General features: G+C 50.6%; 1 protein-coding gene across 2 annotated transcripts in view; it reads right to left on the minus strand.

Moving 5' to 3' along the window:
• Window positions 1–233: 233 nt before the first annotated feature.
• Window positions 234–19,751, minus strand: part of SAMD4A (sterile alpha motif domain containing 4A) — a 167,498-nt gene continuing 147,980 nt past the window's right edge. For both annotated transcript variants that reach the window (XM_090034380.1, XM_090034379.1), the window contains 4 exons: window positions 17,401–17,602; window positions 16,634–16,760; window positions 9,800–9,883; window positions 234–5,190 (listed from right to left, as the gene is read on the minus strand). In XM_090034380.1, the coding sequence (XP_089890506.1) occupies window positions 5,162–5,190; window positions 9,800–9,883; window positions 16,634–16,760; window positions 17,401–17,602 (442 nt within the window). In that variant the 3' untranslated portion in view covers window positions 234–5,161. The remainder of the gene's footprint in view (window positions 5,191–9,799; window positions 9,884–16,633; window positions 16,761–17,400; window positions 17,603–19,751) is intronic.

A 19,751-nucleotide genomic window follows, 5' to 3' on the forward strand; every position in this document is an offset into this window, starting at 1 on the left:
GAAAGGGGCTTCAGGGGATAGCTAAACCCCTTGTGCAGTGCTTAGGAAGTCCTAAGCATTAAACTGCTACTAGAGGGCTTGACAGAAGTGTAATAAATGGTATTCTGCAAAACTCAAGTTATTTTTCTTCACTCATTTATTCCATGAAGCTGGGCCCTTCATTTTTTTGTTTGTTTTAGAAGTAACCAAATGCCACTCCTCCGACAGAAATAAAAAAAGACAACACACCCCAGTGTTACAAAACCTTGTATTAATCATCTCCCTTCACTTTCAATTGAATGTTGATATGAAATATAGCCATGATTCCTAGTTACATGGGAGGAAATGAGTAATAAATACATTGTAGCAAGTTTAAATCACAAGGGTGTCTCACTGGTAACAACATTTGAAAACTGTACACTTGCAAAGAACAGCATCTCCAAACATTAGTATTTCTTTATATCAGGAAGCTTTTACATGTAACACACATGCTATTTCCATATATGACAAATTTAAAAAATATGCATTGCTTGGCAACATTGACTAGGCAAAAATATTTCTTTGTGCACTAAGTTTGTACAGAAAAAACAAAAACAAAAAACAAAACAAAAAACCCGGGACTAAACGCATGCATGTACAATAAGGGGCTGCCTTTGATGGCATGCAACAAAGGAAAGTTCAAAGCTTTTAAAAGTAAGCTTACAATATGCATAAATACATCGGGGTTATATATTATTAAGGGAGGAAGTATTCTGTTTAACATTATTAACATTCCTGTTTTCTTCCTATTCCTCCCAGAGGAATACACATTCACCTTTAAGTAAAGATAAAGGAATACAAAAAATAAAACTCACTTTGCAAACTCTGATGACTTGTATAAAATCAACTTTAGTGTTTTCATAGCTGTGTGCAAATTATACTTCTGCAGGATCTACTTTTCATCAGGCACATTCAGAAAGCCTAACATGGGTCATGTCTCCGCACCCCGGGAGCGAGAAACGTGACGACGGGCATCTTTTTCTTTTTCGGTTTTGAAGCGCTGACTAAGCGTCGAGCTCTGGCTCCCGCCCCCGGCTCTCCCCCCGTGCGGACCGAGGGCTGCACGCCGGTGGGTGGCTTCTAGATCACAGTATTGTTTCTGCGTTCAGGCTGCAGCTGTCTGGGGAGACATCCCCAAACGTCTATGTTTCGAGGGGGAAAAAAAACGGGGGGGGGGTGCCCAGCGCAAGGACCTGCGAAGGGGCTCCGCTCACTTCAACCGTGAGCGTGGTCCCTGGAAGGGCGAGCTCACGACGCCTCAAAAGAAAAGCAGGTTTTCCTCAGCGTCGGGAGTGCTCATCCCTTTCCCGGGAAGGTGGGAAGGAAAGTGCAGCTGTAGCCCTAATTTGGGATGAGCAGAAGGCTGCATCTGAGCTGCAGAAATGAGCCGCGTTTGACGACAGGGTGGTTCCCAGCGTCCCGGCAAGCGGCGCTCGTCCGCATCAGCCTGGTTCGCCCCCCTTGCAACCAAACACCTCGTCCCGGCCCCGGTTCAGCAAAGCACGTGTTGGACTTTAAGCACCTGCGTGGGTCCTGTTGGAGTCAATCAGCAGGGGTAGGCAAGATGCGGCCCGCCAGCCCGTTCTATCCGGCCTGCGGGTCCCCTAAAAAATTTAGAGAATTAATATTTATCTTCCCCGGCTGCCTGTCATGTGGCCCTCGATGGCTTGCCAAAACTCAGTATGCGGCCCTCCCCCCGAAATAATCGCCCACCCCTGAGTCAAAGGACCTGAAACGCGTGCTTAAAGCCTGGGTTTCCGCCAGGCTTGGCAGGGCTGAAGCACTTTAGTCTCTGCCGGGTGTGTTGTGGAGGGCTTTGGGCTCAGCGGGCCCTGTCTACCCCAGCAGGACGAGCCCGGCGGGATGAGCCTGGGGGTGGCCCGGCTGAGCCCCACCTGTGCGGTCAAAGGAGGTTCATTCCTGCAGCGCGGGCACTGCCAAGGACACTTGAACATACGGACTTGGTTCGCTCTTCCGTGCAGACAATTTCGCCGAGCAGACGAGCGGCGTTTGTGTTTTTCTTGTCGGCCGTCATTCAGAAGTGAAACCCAAAGCAGTGAAAAACCATCGGCAGCAGCGTTTCATTCCTTGTACGTCTCAGCCTGTTGCATGTGCATGTGCGCGCATGTGTGTGTGTGTCTGCCCCTTCCGTTAATAACCGTAAGAAACCACTCAGGATAAAAGCACCAATAAAACGTCATACATTGATAATAGTGTAGCAAACTACTGTCTCTGGAAGAGCTTGCAGAGATGCCAAGTACGCACTTTCGTTAGAACAAGAAGAACATTTATATGTAGTGAAATAGTTGTTGCTCTGAGATCTGAAGTCATTCGATACTTGCTTATTATAAAACAGTTGCATTTGGGGTAAATGGGTAAATACAAAAAAGAAAGGCACTGCCGCTTTATTACTAAATATTTGACTTCACAGCCTTATTCATGCAACTGTTTTTTTTTTATAAATAAATTTATTATACTTTAGGATTTGTTTTTTGTTTTTTTAATTAAGCTCTAAACCTGCACTCAATACAGGCTGCAAAACAGAGCTGGGAAGGACTTCCAAAATTTAACTGAAGCCACTTTTTTAATTAAAACTAGAAACAGCAAAACACAACTAAGTAGTTCTCATTAACCTATACACTGTCAATGGAAAATAAGCTTAAAAAAAAAAAAAAAGAATTATGTGGTTGTTAATAACAGACATTATCATGGTTACCAGCCATAGCAAGTTAATAAGTAATATATCCAAAATAATATATCTAATAATCAGATAACCTCTGTTTCTATACTCAGCAAAGGAATAAATAGAATTTCAGATTTGTAAATACGTTTTGAGTCTTCCTTTCAAAAGATTCAGGCTAAAGTGATTGTGTTCACAACTTGCTTTCGGAAGCTGCGTTTTGTATAGCTATGAGTGCTCAAGGTACAACTCCGACTGGAAAACTTTCTCTTCGTCTATGATGTGTAACACTGCAGGTCACCACCCTTTTCATTCACTTTGTCTCCAGCTCCTCATCACACGTTCCCAAGTCCCTGGGTATCATCATCCTGGCTTTACCCTTCTCTACGTCACACTACACCTTCTGGACCCCGGAAAACCAAATGTCAACTTTACGTCGATCAACATAAAAAATTGCATTTTGGCACTTTTAGTTTTTATAAAACTACTTAAAAATGCTGCCTCTAGACTGGATTTACTAATCCTACGGTAGAGACAAGAGAACATCTCTTTCATAGTTAGAGTTAAGCCCTTACTCTCCCCCACCCCCACCTTTTAAACTAGTCACACGTATTGGCACTAAGAAAAAACTTGCTTCTCTGACCGATCCTGTAGCTACCTGCAGAGAATGCCCAACCTGGAGCAATGTGAACAGACAGAACTAATGTTGGAAGTATTGCTAATACTTTCCCCTAGCCACGGTACGCACTTACGCCGCTCTTCTTTATATGATAAAGAACTGGTATGTGAGCCAAATCACATTCTCACTTACAGTCATGCAAGACCCAGGGACATCCACTGATGCCAGTGGAGATACAGTGGGACAAACCTGGTGTAAGTAAAATCAGATTTGGGCCCCTCTGTGCCTCAAGAAGTCAAGGGGCTTCAAAATAACTGTGTGTAACATGCTCTCATGGACACTGGAGTAACTCCCCTGCATTCAAGGGCAGCGCTGTGGATACTCGCTGGTGTGGGCAAAACCCAACTGTGGCCCTGGATCTCAGCTGAAACTCTGGCTTGACCAACGTTGCACCCAGTCCACCCATCTAAGGAACCGAGGCCCAACTCTTGGTTATACAAAGCAAACCTGATGCAGCTGCAGTTCTGGGATGACAGCAGCGTAATACTGCATGTGCCCCCTGCCATCTCTTTAAACTCAACCCCACCCCGTGTCGACCTTCCTTCACTTGCATGCAAAGTCCAGTCCAGTCTGCTTTTTACCCCGTGGCCTCATGCTTGCCTACTGTCGAGAGGGAGAAAAAGGGAGTGCTCCAGCATTAACACGCTCCCCATTTATACAGCAAGCTGCAGTTCAGCACTGCTTAGATTTTGCTGCTGGGGTTTTTGCACAGGAACCTGGCCCCCTCCGGCTATACCGCCTGCAAGGAAAGGCACAGCCCCCTATCAGATGCAATTTAGCTGATACGCGGTAGCCGGTTCTCGACATGGTTCGGTGGGTCAGCCCGGGGCAGGGAGGCAGATCGGCAAAACCCACGAGGCAGCATTTTGCTGAGCACTAGAAAAGAAAAGACATGGAAACTGCTCCAACCCCTTCTCCTCGCCTAATCGCACGTCGCCCTGCCCACTCGACAACATCCCCTGTTCTCTTCGCCGGGTTTATGCGCCCACCCAGCAGTAAAACTCGAGGCCTGCCCCAGGCCGCCCGCACTCCCTAGAAGCGAAACTCGGCTGCGAGTTAAAATGCAAACCTGCTGCTAAGTAACAAAAGTTAAAATGACACATCCTTGTACAACAGGAACGTGAGACAAAAGGCCGGCCTGACGTCGTTGCACACTTATGTACCCTTGATATCTGCCTTTATGTAAACAGTGCACAAATTGACATGTAGTTTGATTTGCTGAAAGGAAGCTTAGTTTTGGTTTTTCTCTCTTTCTTCCCCCCCAGCACGTTTTTGATCCCACTGCAGCTTGCGTTGATGTCTGAGCTCCAGTGAAATAGAGGAGATGGGAACTAGGAACAGTTTTGGTTTACACTGGGGGATTTATTTTTTTGGTCACACCTGTGTGATAGTTGTTAAACGTTTCCTCATTCAGAAACAGGGTTTGCTTCTGGTGCTCTCCTGTCCTCCGGACCAGAGATGAATACCTCCTTTACCAGCACCTCAGCTTGCCGCTCAGATTTTCCTTACGTGGGTTTTTCCTTTTTTTTTTTTTTTCTTTTTTTTCCCCTTCTTCTAGCATGGATGTAATAAATGACAAAACCAAATTCCAATTCTAACAATATGTTCACAAGGACAATCTACACATCCACAAAATTAAAACGGGAGAGGGAGACAGAGAGAGAGGGAGAGAGAAAAAGATGCGAAAGGTCGTTGAGGATCCTGTGCAAGTCTGGAGACCCTTGCTACTGGACCCGCAGCAGTCGTTCTCGCAGCCAGCGCTGTTACCGTCACGCCTTCGTCTCCTATATGGTAGAGGTTCTGTCGATGCCATCTGAAAACAGCAACGTGCAATGAGGAGCAGCCATACTTCACTTCAAGTGCTGTCGCGTGAGAGCTAGCAAGCTGAGCAATGGTACACCTATGCAGAAGAACCAAAGCCCTACGTTTGGAGGTTGGGGAAAGGCATGCTGGGGTCCTCGGTGGCTGGGTTTGACCCACTTACCCTTGCACTTGCTGTGTCTTCTGTGCCAGGTGTCAGGGCACCTATGCCCGCTCATGACTTGAGCGTACAAACTGCATATGAACTAGTGATCTATGCTCGGGGCTCAAATGCATCCTGAAGGGGAAGTGCATGGCACTGCGGCCCCAGAACCGAGGAAGCCAGCATGGCAATGAGAATCGCTGGCTGTTCCCTGATCCCTCCCTTGCTCCTCAAAGGAAGTAACCTGCTGGTTTATTGCCTGTTCCTACCTCCCTGGATAGGATGGGGTACAGACCGTGGGCTTATGCATAAGGCAACGGGGATCTGTTCTTGCCCCTTGCTTTTTACAAAGGAACATAATAAGTGAGACCATCTGGCCCTGTATTAACACCTTGAGTTTAGGGGCAGGAGCTGCAGATCCTTATTATCATAGAAAACGAGGGTCAAAGGGAGCTCAGGAGGTCACATCTAGTCCAACCCCCTGCTCAAAGCAGGACCAGCCCCAACTACATCATCCCAGCCAAGATGATCCTTGGAGGCCTTGTTTCCTGCATGTTTTGGTCTGAGTAAGACGGCAGGAAAAAGCCTTTTTCTGTGAATGTTTGGAGCACGGGGTCCCGGCCAGGGAAGCAGTAACGTCTTCAAATATTCTGGGCTTTATTTTCTTTTTAACATGTGACAGGATGGGGGAGGATAGTGAAATAATTAAAAAAGAAATGTCAGGAGCTTTACAGTGGGAAGTTGCATGCAATGCATGCGAAGCCTGGCTCTGTAAAAAGGGAAGTGCTCTTGACTGAGGTTCATGTTAGTGGGAGCAAAGGATACTCCCTTGATGCTTAGCCAGAGCTAAAGAAGCTGGGAGTAGCCCCCCACAATTAATATCTGGCCATCTCTTTTTTAAAGACTTCCCAACTGTTCAAGGGTCCACTCACTTGCCTAGCCTGAAAATTATAGCTGGAAGGGCCCTCCAGAGGTCATCTAGTCCAACCCCCTGCCTGCAGCAGGATCATCCCTCTCTAAACCATCCTATACAAATCCATCGTCTAACTGCTTAGCAAAACAGCACAGTCAATCCTGACATCACACAAGACATGACACCGAATTGGCCACAGGTAAAGCAAGAAGACCACAGTGGCCAACGTCTTGCTGCTGCAAAGGTTGTTCAAAATAAGTTCGAGGGATATCAGGAAGAGGACCATGCCCCCTGCTACAGAGGAAGGCAAAAACCCCAGTCTGTACCAAACTGACCACGGGCTAAACTCCTTCCTGACCCCAAATGTGAGCCTTGAGGACCTGGTGGGACAAATGGAGACACCCAAGAGACCTGATGTTGCTGCAAGGCCTTAATAAGCAAACTAACCTGCCAGAGTGAGCTGAGGGGTGTGGGTGTTTAGGGCCTAGTCCCCCCAGTGATGACAAATGCATGCCTATGGTTTCCCCATGCTCAGCTCTCAACCAAAGGGAAGTCAAGGGGATGACACTGAAAAGCTTTTGGGGACTACGAACAAAATGTATGTGTGTGTGCGTGCAAACCAGATGCTAGTTATGGGATAAACGCATTTAGGGTGCAAGATTTTTTATCAGAATCACTGTCTTTTAAGGCAGTGAAGAAAGGTTTCTCCACTGTCGGCTGGGGACAGGCCCACGAAAGTGCTCAGTTGCAGTCTGTGAAAATGCAGCATCAGGCCCTTTCAAGGGTCTGAACTGGGGATACAAACATTGTACACCCAGCCCTGTTTGGGCACCTGGTGAGAGCCAAAGATGGGCACAGCCCAAAACTCCCAGTCCAAATTCCCCCTGCCTGAAAACAGAGGCTGCATAGGGCCCAAAGTGAACGACTGGCTTTTCTCTGGCTTGGGCTGAATCAAACACCTTCAGATCCACAGGAATCCCTCACCCTTAGGCTGTGAGAAGTTTAGGTCCAGGTTACAACTTTGCTCCTTGGCCCTCCCTACAGAAACCCCGGGCTGGCTGCACTTCCAGCCTGATGAGCAGAACTGCTTCGCTACCCGCTGGGAGGGCGAGAGACAGCACACACGGGCTGCAAATCCCCTCTAGACCGAGGGAGAAGCAGCTCCTGAAAGACCCTGCCTGAATCGCATGCACCATCAGAGGCGGCGAGCTGTCGCCTTCCCACCTCAGCCCAGTGCAACCCCATATAATGCATCCTATTTAGTCCACAAATGAGACTGAGGAAATACCTAAGAGGCCTGCTATAATGATACGACTTGTAAGATATACAGAAGCAGATGGTGTCAAGACACAGTCCGTTTTGTTAAAGAACTGGAGCGACGCAGAAGGGCAGTAGCCCCGCATACCACACTGCACCACATTACTGACTTTGGCAATGGCCACGTAAGCTATTACTAATACAAGGCTCCAACAGAGCGCTCCCTGTTACGGTACTCAAATAATCACAGCCCTCGCCTCGTTCTTAGGCTTCGATTCATCCATTTGGAATTTGAAGACTAAGAACAAACAGGTTTGTTCAGGTCTTTTTTTTTTATTTAAGAGGTCTTTTTTAAAAAATAAAAAGCTATTTATAGCACCAGTCGATTGAGGGAGGCTGGGAGTAAGCTGCGTGGAGGGGGGGGGGGGGAAAAATCCCAACCCAAAGGAACACAACCCTGCACAGAAATGGCTTGGCTAGATCTTTTCTCTGGTGTGGGCTGAAGAAACTCTTCAGCCGCACAATGATTTTTGTTCCCCACATGCAAGGGTATAGGTTATGAACCCCATCGGCCAACCCCCTTGCTAGGTGAAGGCATGCCTCTCTCCCCAGACATACTGCCCGGTAATTGGGGCTGTGTCCCCTGGTGTGGTCTGGGTGGGGCCTCGGGTCCCACAGTTCTCTCCTCTGCCTTGTTGGTTTGAGGAAGACCCTAAATTGTGACCCCCTGGGCTCCCAGAAGCAGCTAGTTATCAGTCCGGATGCTGGGGGAGGTGGAAGGGATGTCTCCAGCAGCGAGCACTTAACAGGGCTATTTTGCTGCTTTCTCTTCGTGGCCGGCTGAACGAATTCATTCTTTCTCCGGTTTGCTCTTTGCTGGCTGGGTGGCCGTTGCTTGTCTCTGAGTTTAATTTGCTGTGAAGGGCGCCCGGGGTTTTGTGTAAGGATGCTGTTTTTATTCCTATCTAAACAAGCCTCGTACAGCCGAGGCAGCCAATGGCTCGAGTCATGACACTCCCCCGGCTACATTGCGGTCAAACCTCTCCTGCCTGGCTTTGCATGGCTGGTGCTGACCTGTCCGCTCACCTGTCTGCTTCCTGATTCACCCACCGCTTCCACCCCGCCTGTCTGCTTTGTCTGCCTGTTGTTGCTTGTACAGCGCCTAGGTGGAGAGGTCTGTAGGACAGGGGCCAATGTCTTCTGCTGTTTGTGCAGCACCTGACACAACAGGGCCATGATCCGTGACAGTGGCTCCCAGACATAAGTGGGATACAGATAATGACAGTGGGTCAGGATACACTCAATGGAGAACACAGACCTCACTGAATCCCTCCACTTTAAAGGCCTTTAATTGCTCTCAAGCTGTCTCCGGTGTTTTATCAGGGATGGGAAGCGTGCTTTAGAGCTGTTGAACTGGTGTAGGGAAACCCATGGATGCTGGATGCAGCATTCCCATACATCAACTCTTGACATCTGACTCCTAAGAAGATCTTCCTTCAATGGGAAAACAGAATGAGGGTTGTCCCATAGGGTATCCAGAGACCACGACAATGGGTGTTTTAGAAAGGCACAGGGTAAAGTAACTCTAATTATACTCAGAGGAGGACAGCCCAAGGGATCAGACCCTAGCCAAAGACTCAGATGCACCTTCAAATCCCTGTCCTACCACAGATGCCTGTGTGCGGGTCAGGCCATGGAAAGGCACGCTGCTTGAAGCACTCCACATGCCTTTGAAGTGCTCCAAACACAAAAATGGCTGGACCGCTGTAGCAGTCTTCTCCAGTCTCCTTTAGCACATGGATGGCGGCTGTATCAGAAACCCTTGCAGAGGTGATATAGGGCCTGGGCAAATGTAATGCTGATAGCCATGTAACTGGCATCCCAGTGAGCTTCCAAACCAGGGTGACTGCATTCAGTCTGGTGGCAAGTTATCCCTGAAAGGATTGGGTAAAACTGTACCAGTGGAAATCCCACTGGTTTGGGTGTTGTCTGTCCTCATCCATCCTGGAGTAGCTACCTGATAAAAGCAAACGGGCGATTACCTTCTTCCTGCCCCCCCACCAAAAGTGAGGGTCTGTATGAGACATCAAATGTGAGCGCTACCCTGGGAGAGCAGCGAGGGCATCTGCTCCTGATCTGTTTACACTGGTGCAAGGCCGCTGTGAATGACACCGGGGTATGTGTTTGTCTGTTTGTGTCTGAATGAAACTGCAGAATCCTCAGGGCTGGGGCAGGGACTCTGTGGCCAACAGCACGGCAAGGCGAGAGGAAGACAACGGGTGCACTTACCACCTAGGGCATGCTCGGTCATACTCAGGCACAAGGACTCCAGCCTGTTGTTGATGTCAGGTTCTGTCACTGGCACCTGGAACTCTGCAAAGGGAATGGGACAAGGGGTTATCCTGGGGTCCATGGGATGGGGGGTTATCCTGGGGTCCACGGGACAGGGGGTTACCCTGAGGTCCATGGGATGGGTCCACAGGGTTATCCTGAGGTCCACGGGGCAGGGGGTTGTCTTGGGGTCCATGGGACAGGGGGTTATCCTGGGGTCCACAGGATTATTCTGGGGTCCACGGGACAGGGGTTCATAGATTCATAGATGTAGGGTCGGAAGGGACCTTGTAGATCATCAGGTCCGACCCCCTGCCCCGGGCAGGAGAGAAAACCGGGCTCAAATGACCCCAGCCAGGTAGATGTCAAGCTTCCTCTTAAACACCCCCAGGGTAGGAGCCAGCACCACTTCCTTTGGAAGTTGGCTCCAGACCCTAGCCGCCCTGACCGTGAAGTCGCACCTCCTGATGTTTAGCCTAAATCTCCCCTCTGCCAGCTTGCGACTGTTATTCCTGGTCACTCCTGGCGGTGCTCGGGGGAACAGGGACTCCCCCAGTGCCTGCTGGTCCCCCCTGACTAGTTTGTAACAGGCCGCTAGATCCCCCCTCGGCCTTCTCTTGTGGAGGCTGAACAGGTTCAGGTCCCGTCGCCTCTCCTCAGGGCCTGCCCTGCTGCCCCCGACCATGCAAGTGGCCTCCTCTGGACCCTCTCCATGTTGTCCACGTCCCTCCTGAAGTGCGGCGCCCAGACCTGGACGCAGTCCTCCAGCTGCGGCCTGACCAGCATTGCGTAGAGGGGGAGGATCACCTCCTTGTCCCTGCTCGAGATGCATCTGTGGATGCATGACAAGGTGCGGTTGGCCTTCCTGACCGCGTCCCCACACTGCCGGCCCATGTTCATCTTGGAATCAATAATGACTCCAAGATCTCTTTCTGCCACTGTGCTCTCAAGAATGGAGTTCCCCGGCCTGTAGGTATCGTGCTGGTTCCTCCTCCCAGGTGCAGCACCTTGCACTTGTCAGTGTTGAATCCCACCCTATTCCCATTTGCCCACCCCTGTGACCTGTCCAGGTCCAGCTGTATCTTGTCCCTCCCTTCTAGTGTGCCCACCTCACCCCAAGTCTTGGTGTCGTCAGTGAATCTGAACAGGTGCTTTTTACCCCCTCATCCAAGTCGCTGATGAAGATGTTGAACAGTGCGGGCCTGAGGACCGAGCCCTGGGGGACCCCACTGCCCACATCCCTCCAGGTCAAAAATGACCCGTCCACCACCATTCTCCGGGTGCGGCCCTCCGGCCAGTTGGCGACACATCTGACTGTGTGGGTGTCGACACCAGTCGCCTAGCTTTTTAATGAGAATGGGGTGAGAGACAGTGTCAAAGGCCTTCCTGAAGTCCAGAAAGACTACGTCCACCGCGACACCTGCGTCCAATGATTTTACGACCTGGTTGTAGAAGGCCACCAGGTTGGTGTGACAGGACCTGCCCCTAATAAACCTGTGTTGGTTGCCCCTGAGCATTGTCCCCCCTGCCGGTCCTTCCCAGATGTGCTCCTGAATAATCCTCTCAAAGAGCTTCCCCAGGATCAAAGTAAGACTAACAGGCCTATAGTTGCCCAGGTCCTCACTCTTCTCTTTTTTGACAGAGGGTTATCCTGGGATCCACGGGACAGGGGGTTATCTTGGGGTCCATGGGATGGGGGATTTTCCTGGGGCCCATGGGACAGCAGGTTATCCTGGGGTCCACCACTGCAGAATGAAAACCACAAAGATTTCTAATGGCTGAAGACAATACTTCAGCATCTAGGGGCTCTTTGGCACTGACCTGAGCCCCATGCAAAACTGCTGACTGGGGGATCACTTGCCCTGCATCCCTCTGGCTACAACTTTAAAAGACCACAATGGACCCTCTATCCCTAAACACACGAGGGAAGTTTGCATGCCCATTGTGTGCAAACACATCAGCTTTCACACCGCACCCACCCCTCACATACACCCGTTCATGTATACCATTTGAACTCTTGGCATTTGTATTTGCAGAAACGTGCCCCGGGGGCGGATTCTCCTTGATTCATGCTCCTTCTGAACTTGAAAGCCAGCTGCCTGGGAGGAGCAGCAGCATTTCTATGCATCTCAGTGGTGAGAGAATCAGTTGACTTTGTGGCTCATTATTGTCTCCCCAATCCTTGCTAATCTCTCTTGACTCCACAGGTGTTAACAGCCCTCTCTCCTTTTTACTGGTCTTGACGTTCCACTATTCAAACTCTTTTCTTCTGCTGTTTTGCTGTCTGTTAGCCATTCCTAGTAATGCCTTTCTCCTATTCCACAGCCCTGCTGACTATTTTCCCCTTTTAACTGAGAAAAATGGCGATTTCTCATTTTAACAGAGAAACACGTGGATTTTTCACTTTTGCAAAGAGCTCTCTGGAGGCTGGCAGAGTTGCAGCCTGCAAGGGGCTGGGGGGAGTGGGAGTCAGGCAGGGATGCCATGTGCATGTGCGTGCTCACACATGCACACGGCTGCCAGGCAGCCTGGAGAGCAGCTCCCGCAGGTAAGTCTGGTGGGGGGCAATGGGATTGAGGCCCCCATAGGGAGGGAGGGAGTTGAGCCTAACCTGGCTTGAAAAATACCATGGAAAAGGGCTTTCAAAGGTCCATTAACAAAAAAAGGACAGTAAAAAGTGTCGGTAATACAGGTATAGCTACCCGGAGAATGGATAGCAAGCAGAGCTGCTGGGGAACGGGGACATTTGCAGCTGGGAGTGGACAAATCTCTAGAAAGGGCAGGTCTGTTTACAGCTGAACAGAAAGGCCCCCGGGCACCGTGACAGACCCACAGTTGTGGAAGACCAAGCTCCCCACACTGGGTGGAAAGAGGGCACCGAGGCTCCACCTGGGCTCTCCATCCTTACAGTCTTGTGGGCTGAGTCCAGAAGTGATTATTTTCACGTTTAAGGGAACTCCACATCACAAATTCTCCCCAAGAGAAGACAAATACCTGAGACTTGCACGAATATAATTATTGCTGTCAGCTGGGGAGAGGTTATCTGGGGTTAAGGCACTGGACTCAGGAGAGCTGAGCTAATTTGCATGGGTTTCCTGCACAACCTCAAGCAAATCTCCAGGGCCCAGATCCTCAGGAGCAAGCAGGTGCCTGACGCTCTTTAAAATCATTCACCTACATGGAGGTGAGATGCCTGAATACCTTTGTGGGTCTGCCCCTCAGTCCCTCTCTGCGCCGCCTTCATGAAGACTGTAATGCCATGGCTGTTCTCCCAGGCTTTGGCAATTGTGCCTGTTTGGAAAGAAATGCTGTGGCAGGTCCTGTCTCTTCAGCTGTATGAGTTATCCTGCCAGGCAGCAGCACCCTCAAACCTACCATACTGTTTCAGGCCAGCAGGTTAATTGGCGCTGTCACTCACTAATGAGCTCTCCTGGGCCAATCCACAGCCCAGCATGGATACAGCTGTGCAGTTTCCAGATCAGCCCAGGCAGATTGGGCATTGTTGCTGGGCACAGGCTTGCCCTGTACACATGTTCTTGTTATGTATCGGCATAACACCCTGCACAGTTCAGCTTGGACTTGTGCAAAGAAGTGAGCACATTTAGGATGGTGTTTTCACTCTGCAATCAGGACGTGCAACTGCAGCAGGAGTAGGAGCCCCTAGCTTCAGTCTAGCTGGCTTGGGTACAACAGGGTGCTGAAGACACAGCAGCCCAGCCTTTGGTACAGCCTCGCAACCCAAGGAAGTATCCAGGGGCCTTGGCTGCAGTTTGTCCAGCCTGGGCTGAAGACCCTGCTGCTGCTGCACCTCCAATGAGATGAGGACCCAAGCAGCTAGCTGAAATAACATGGGCCTGCCGATGGGTGCCAAGATCACACCTCTGACCGCGGCGCAGACATGTGACTATAACAACCCTGCAGAACAAATGTGTTCTCTGCCTGAATCCAAGACAGCCTCAAGGCCAGCCCGCCTCTTTTCAGACCTATTTTGGGCCAGGTTTCTTACGTCTGCCCTGGCGATTGCAGAATCAAGGTGTTTTTTGTAAATTAACTTGAAAGTTGCATGTAGGGCAGACTCTGAATCTCCTCCTTGCCAGGGACAAGAGGGCTGCAGAACTTTTCCATACGTGTGACAGAGGCAAAACTAAAAATAAGCCCCTTTGCTGGTGTCATTTGAAACCCTGTGGGACAAAGCCCTGGAAAACTGACTGTGGGTGCCTTACAAGGATTTATTTTCCCCTTCTTCTGATGCATCTGGATGGTTGGAAATAAAAGGCAGGTAGGGACCCTGGCAGCTCTGATGAGAGCAAATTGGTGGAATAACCCACTAGTGTATGTGGCCCATGTTCCCTTCTATTTTCAGAGAGCCTTTTAATCTGGACATAATGTATCTTACATGAAGAAGGCCACAGATTTTTCTTAAATGCCTTCTGGCCAGTACCTGACAGACGCTCAAATCCAAGTGAGGTTTGAGAGCATGGCACAAAAAAGATTTGGTGCTTGCTTTAAACAGCATGCCAGTTCAGAGGCAAACCCTGCCCTCAGATGTCCATGGGCTCAAGCTGTGTCAGGATTCCCACCAGAAGGAGAGAGAGGAGCAAAAACACTCCCTGAAGTTCCTCTCCCAGAGGTGTCTGCAAAACCAGGTTAGATAAGGAGCTGAGATTCCCCTTCTAGTGAGCAGGGTCAAAGCCTCCACGGGAATGGGAAAAAGGCTGCTTGTTGCCAGCCTGTTGGGGTACAAGGAGCTCTGCTCTCACCCTGTGCGGTACCCTTTGTTCCAGGTTAGGAGATGCAAAAAACTGAGTACCTCTAGCATTTGCATGAATACAGGTAGAAGTTGGCAGCCTGGCTCTCAGTATTTCTCATGTGCTGCTAGCACACAGAGGCCAGCACCAGGTCATAACTTGGGCTACAGTGTTAATTTTGCCTGCGATTCATCCCAACATAGGGCCACCCCTAGGTCACCAACTCCAGTCCCCTGCTATTGCAGGCAGCCAGCTCATGCAGTCCCCTCCATAAACTAATCAAGCTCCTTCTTTAAATCAATGTGGTTTCCTGCCCCTGTCACTCCAGTTGGATAGCAGCCCGGTCCTCTGCTGAGCTTGCTCTGGGACGATGGGCGACTGCTCAGTTGACACCAGAAGTCTAATCCTTTCCTCTGTCCACATATTGTTCTGGGGATTAATTCATCAGTGTTCATACCCTTGACCCTTGGAGGAGAAGAGTCAGCGTGGTGCAAGAGGTTATTGTGATGACTAACGCTCTGGTGACTCTATGCATATTTTTGGCAATGCAACTTTTCAGCCCCCTGGAGTCTGCATCGATCGCAGACTAACGTGAAAGAAGAGCCTTCTTTATTATTATATTTAATATTTACCAAGATTGGTCTTCCTGCTGGGCTCTGGCCCATATGCAAGAGAAGACACAGTCCCTGCGATGTGGGATTAGACTTTCATTTTCAATCAGACCATCTCAACAGGGCAGACACAATATACAGCAACAGGCCCGATGAAACAATGGTGGGAGCTCCTGAATGGGATTGGGTTCTTTGGTCAGCAACCCTTGGAAACTTGCTGACTAACAACTGGATGCTGGTAGAGGGGCTGAATTAAAAGAAGAATGGAGCAATACAAAAAAACCCCGCAGAAAGCAAGAAGGATTTTCCTCTGGAGGAAGGTTCAGTTCATTCAGAAAACCCAAGAGAATGGCAGGATGTTCTTCTGCATGGGAGGCTATTTGAAGTGTGCAAGCAAAAAAGTACAAAACCCCAATGTGATGAACTTCTACCTCACCAACGCTAAGTACAGACAGTCAAAAAGCACAAATCTGAATCGATTCAATCTTTGCAGGTTAGTCTAAGCTATGTAGATTGAACCCATAAGCAAGTGAGCAGACATTCACTTTTGATTCCAGAAATGCAGCCACGTGCCTGCAGTGGCTCAGGTCAGGCGGTGGGGGGCGCTAGAGCATGCCATCTGGCTCCAGTGGAGCAGACAGCTTGGGGCAAGGCTAGCCCGCCCACCCACTGTATAAAGTACAGGGGGAACTGTGAGGGAGATGCAAAGCATCCTGGGATGCTGGGGGGCTGTGAGTTAACTTGAATCTAAGGGGATTTAGGACAGAAATACCATAAACTGATTTAATCTAAATCAATTCAGCCTGATACTACTTCCATGCAGGTTTATCTTAAACCAGTTTGGGCCATGAGGAAAGCAGGTTCTGTGCACTGAATTTCTATTGAGTTACAGATCTGAACCAGTTTCTGATCACTTCTATCAGTTTGTGTGTCACTTCTGTCCCTAATCCATCGGTTTTCAAAGAATTCTCCCCAAATACATGAAGTCACCTCATTGCAGCTCGGGATTTTCCAGTCCATGTAAAAGCAAAAAAGGTGATCCAAGAGTGACGACGTTCCCCGTGTAACATAAAGCCTCTCTGAAGGAAGCTATGTGAGGCGCTAGCGCAGTCAGTCTGTTATATATAGGGCCCAAATCCCTCCAGTGATGTCTCTGGTTTAATCAATCTGGTAATCTGACTAGAGTCAAAAATATCTTGGTCAGATTGCAACAGACTCGGAGCTTGCATAGTCTGGCTTGCAGCCAGCCCACCACGGTTCGTGCTTGCAATGCGGTTTAAAAAAAGAAAGCCTTCTATAAGCGCCCAAGAATGTATTGTGACAGTTGAGGCTAAGCACTTTCGGGCAGGGCTCGCTACTGCAGCTCTCCGAATATACTGTACTCTCGTATGTCAAGGGTATGAATAAGCAAAAGACCGATGGCTTCTTCCTACCTGGCTGCTGAAACATCAGCATGGTCTGCGGGGACGTGTGGACAGGCAGGGAGCGGGTCCTTTGCACTGAGCTATGGGTCCGGCTGGGCATGCTGTTGCTCCCCCCAGGGTTTGCAAACCACAGGTTCTACGGGAGAGAGACAGACAAACCAAAGCTTCAAGGGAAGGTCACGCTGGGCTGCGTGCATTAGAAACCTTAGGGTCTACTAGTGCTTTTGTGGCCGCTCCCCGCAGCCTCCTACTCCCCCAGTGCAGTGCTTTCTCAGCAAGCATCATATTTATACAAGTTCTCTGCCTCCGACGCTCCCTAAAGCCTGGCGTGTCCTTCTCTCTCACTCCCAGCTCTCCTTGTCCCTTTTCAGTACCCCTCTACACCGAGGAGAGCAAAAACAGGAAATGCCTGCAGACTGTTCTCACTGGCTTGGCTTTTTTTTTTTTTCCCCTTCATAAAAGAGATCCAGACAAGTTAGTCAGATGAGGGAAATCAGGAGAAATGCTTCCAGTCTAACCTTCACTGAGGGAGGCAGAATGAGGCTTTCTCCTGAGCTGAGCAAGAGGAAGCCTCTGCAAGGGTTTGCAATGCTGGTGGGCCCGGTGCCGTGAAACCCTGAGCATCCCTAACTCCAGGGGAGGCTGGAAATGCTGCCCCGTAGGCACAGACCCCCGGGTGCTTCTTGCAGCACCCACAAAGTATTCACCCCTCCACCCCCAAAAGCGAACAGTGGCCCCATTGCACCCGGGGCCAGGGCAGACGGATGGAAACCAACCTGTCTCCCTTGCTTGAGGAGTGTGGGGTTGGCGGCGGCGCTGCGCTGGGCAGCGCCGAGGAGCCCCGTGGGGCCAAGCAGCCCCAGGCGGGTGGTGGGGAGGTTGCGGGACGGGATCTGGAACTGCCGCGGGTTTCGCCTGCCCAGGCCTGCACCGACAGATCCGGCTGTGGGTAAGGAGTTCGACTGGCCAAAGCCGCGGCTGCAGAGAGAGAAAAACACGGGTCTCATAATCCAGCCTCTTGGCCATGTTTAAAAACACCGCTGGCTGCTATGTGCTTAACTAAGATGCTGCCCACCCCCACCATGAGAAGGCCTGTGAGACGCTGCTTACCAATGCCGATGCATCTCTGGTTTAGTTAGCCGAGAAGGTGCAACTCTGCCCTGCCTCCGGGCTGCTTCTCCCAGCACGCCTTACCACGGACCGCCACAAGAGGGAACACATCGGCTTTCCCGGGGCTCGGGGGCTGGCTCCACTCTGAGCCCCGTTACACTTCTGTCTGCTCCCCCCAGCAAAGTTAAATCCTGCCTGCCCGACTCGGGCAAGTCAAGTGGAGGCGGTGGGACACGTGCAGGAGGGATCTGCTTTTAGGGCCTAAAAGCTGCGCTGGCCTGCTAAGCAGGGAGGAACCCAGATGCTGAGCTTGGGGAAGGGCCTGGCTGCTGGGGGCTCCCCGGGGATTTTGTTCTGCTCTACGGCACCTCCACGTGCCCTGGAAAGAGGGCCTTCATGCCTGGCTAGCCAGCCCCTAAGCCCCCCACAACTTTCCAAAGACATCCTTGCTGCTCTTGCCTAGTGCCAGTGGAAGAGGCTGGGTCTCAAGTCCATCCTCAGACTTATTTGCTTTTACTCCAGCTCTTCCTCCCCTTATGTTCCTCGACTGAGGACGTGTGCCCTGCCCACAGAGGGAGGACTGTCCCTGGCTTCCCAGCTACTCTCTGTTTCTCTTTCTCTGTGGGTCATCTAGGGCTTTTATCGCTCCCAATGTGCTGCCCTTGTGGCTTGCTTAAAATTGACCCATTGGGAAGCTGAAAGAAATGCCAATGAATGAAGGTGCCATCTGTGTAGGGTGAGATACAGGCATGTGACACCCTGGGTCCAGTCCTGGGGGTGGGGGGTCCGAGGCGGGGGCTCATCAGTCTCCAGGGCTGTAGGTCCATGAGGCTGCCAAACTGCATTAGCACCTTCAAGGCCAGAGCTGCCTCTAAACACGGCTCTGGAGGGAAGCAGGAGCCTCATGCGAAATGCAGATGGGGCCAGAAAGGGAGCAAGTCTCTCAAACAAGTCTCTGTTTGACGGGGGAAGGCATTTTCTTGGTTGCCCCGTGCAAGGCAGGCGTTGTGAGGGCTGCGGGCTGGCGCAGGCAGGGATGGACGGAGAGCGCATGGAGAACTAGCACCGACTGCTCCCGACCAGAGCCTGCTCCTGGCTTAAAGCAGTGCAAACCCAGAGTGCAGAAGAGCAGAGTCTGGCCCCGCGTTCAAGAAGCTGCCTCGCACTCGAGCTCCGATCCCAGCGCAGAGGGCCCGATTCTGATGGCTCCCTCCGGCGTCACTCCAGGGAGTATGGCAAAGTCGCTCCTCATTTGCATGATCTGAGTTAAGAGCCAAGACCTTAACTCCCACTCCCCATAGTGGGAGCACGGGCCTAGGACTTGCTGCTGCTTTCTGAATTGATGTGCAGGAGGGTGAGGTGCCACATCTGAGACAGCCCACTGAGGAGGGGGCTTCCTTTCCATTGACTGGCTTGCAGAGGTAGAGGATGCTGTGAAGTGGACACTGTGCCCCAGCATGCGGGGGGGGGGAGACGCCTCTGCAATAGGTGCATCATAAAAACACCTGCCCTATTGCTGATGTTTCTTGGTTGGCAGTTATGAAACAGGCCTGCCTTTTTTTTTTTTTTTTTTACCCCATTTCCATGAGACCCTGACACTCGTGTGGTGCCCCGCAGAGAACAGCCGCATGCAGAAGCGTACCCGTGCAGCCCATTGGCACGGCTTTCACTGAGCTGCACCATCTGGCTGCTGGCTTTGCCCCATTTTTCCATGCCATCCTATGAGATGTGAGCGAAGGGCAGTCCTGCTGTCACACCCTGATTTATCCAGTTCAGTTTGGAGCCTGCCAAATTAGGGGAGCAATTTAGAGACTTCTTGTTCCTCTTTGGCCCAGTCCTTCTCACCCAGGTCATTGCTGTCTTCGATGTGTTGACGCATTTTCCCTTAGCCCTCATCCGCCTGCTTGCGTGAGCTAGGGTCAACAAGTGTCAGGAGATAACAGGACTGGGGCCCTGGTTTTCAACCTTATTTCTTTTGCAGACTCCTTTGGAAATTTCAAATCGAGGTGCGGACGCC

The sequence above is a fragment of the Crocodylus siamensis genome, chromosome 2 (assembly GCF_052110815.1).
Source record: "Crocodylus siamensis isolate JL-2025a chromosome 2, ASM5211081v1, whole genome shotgun sequence".
NCBI lineage: Eukaryota > Metazoa > Chordata > Crocodylia > Crocodylidae > Crocodylus > Crocodylus siamensis.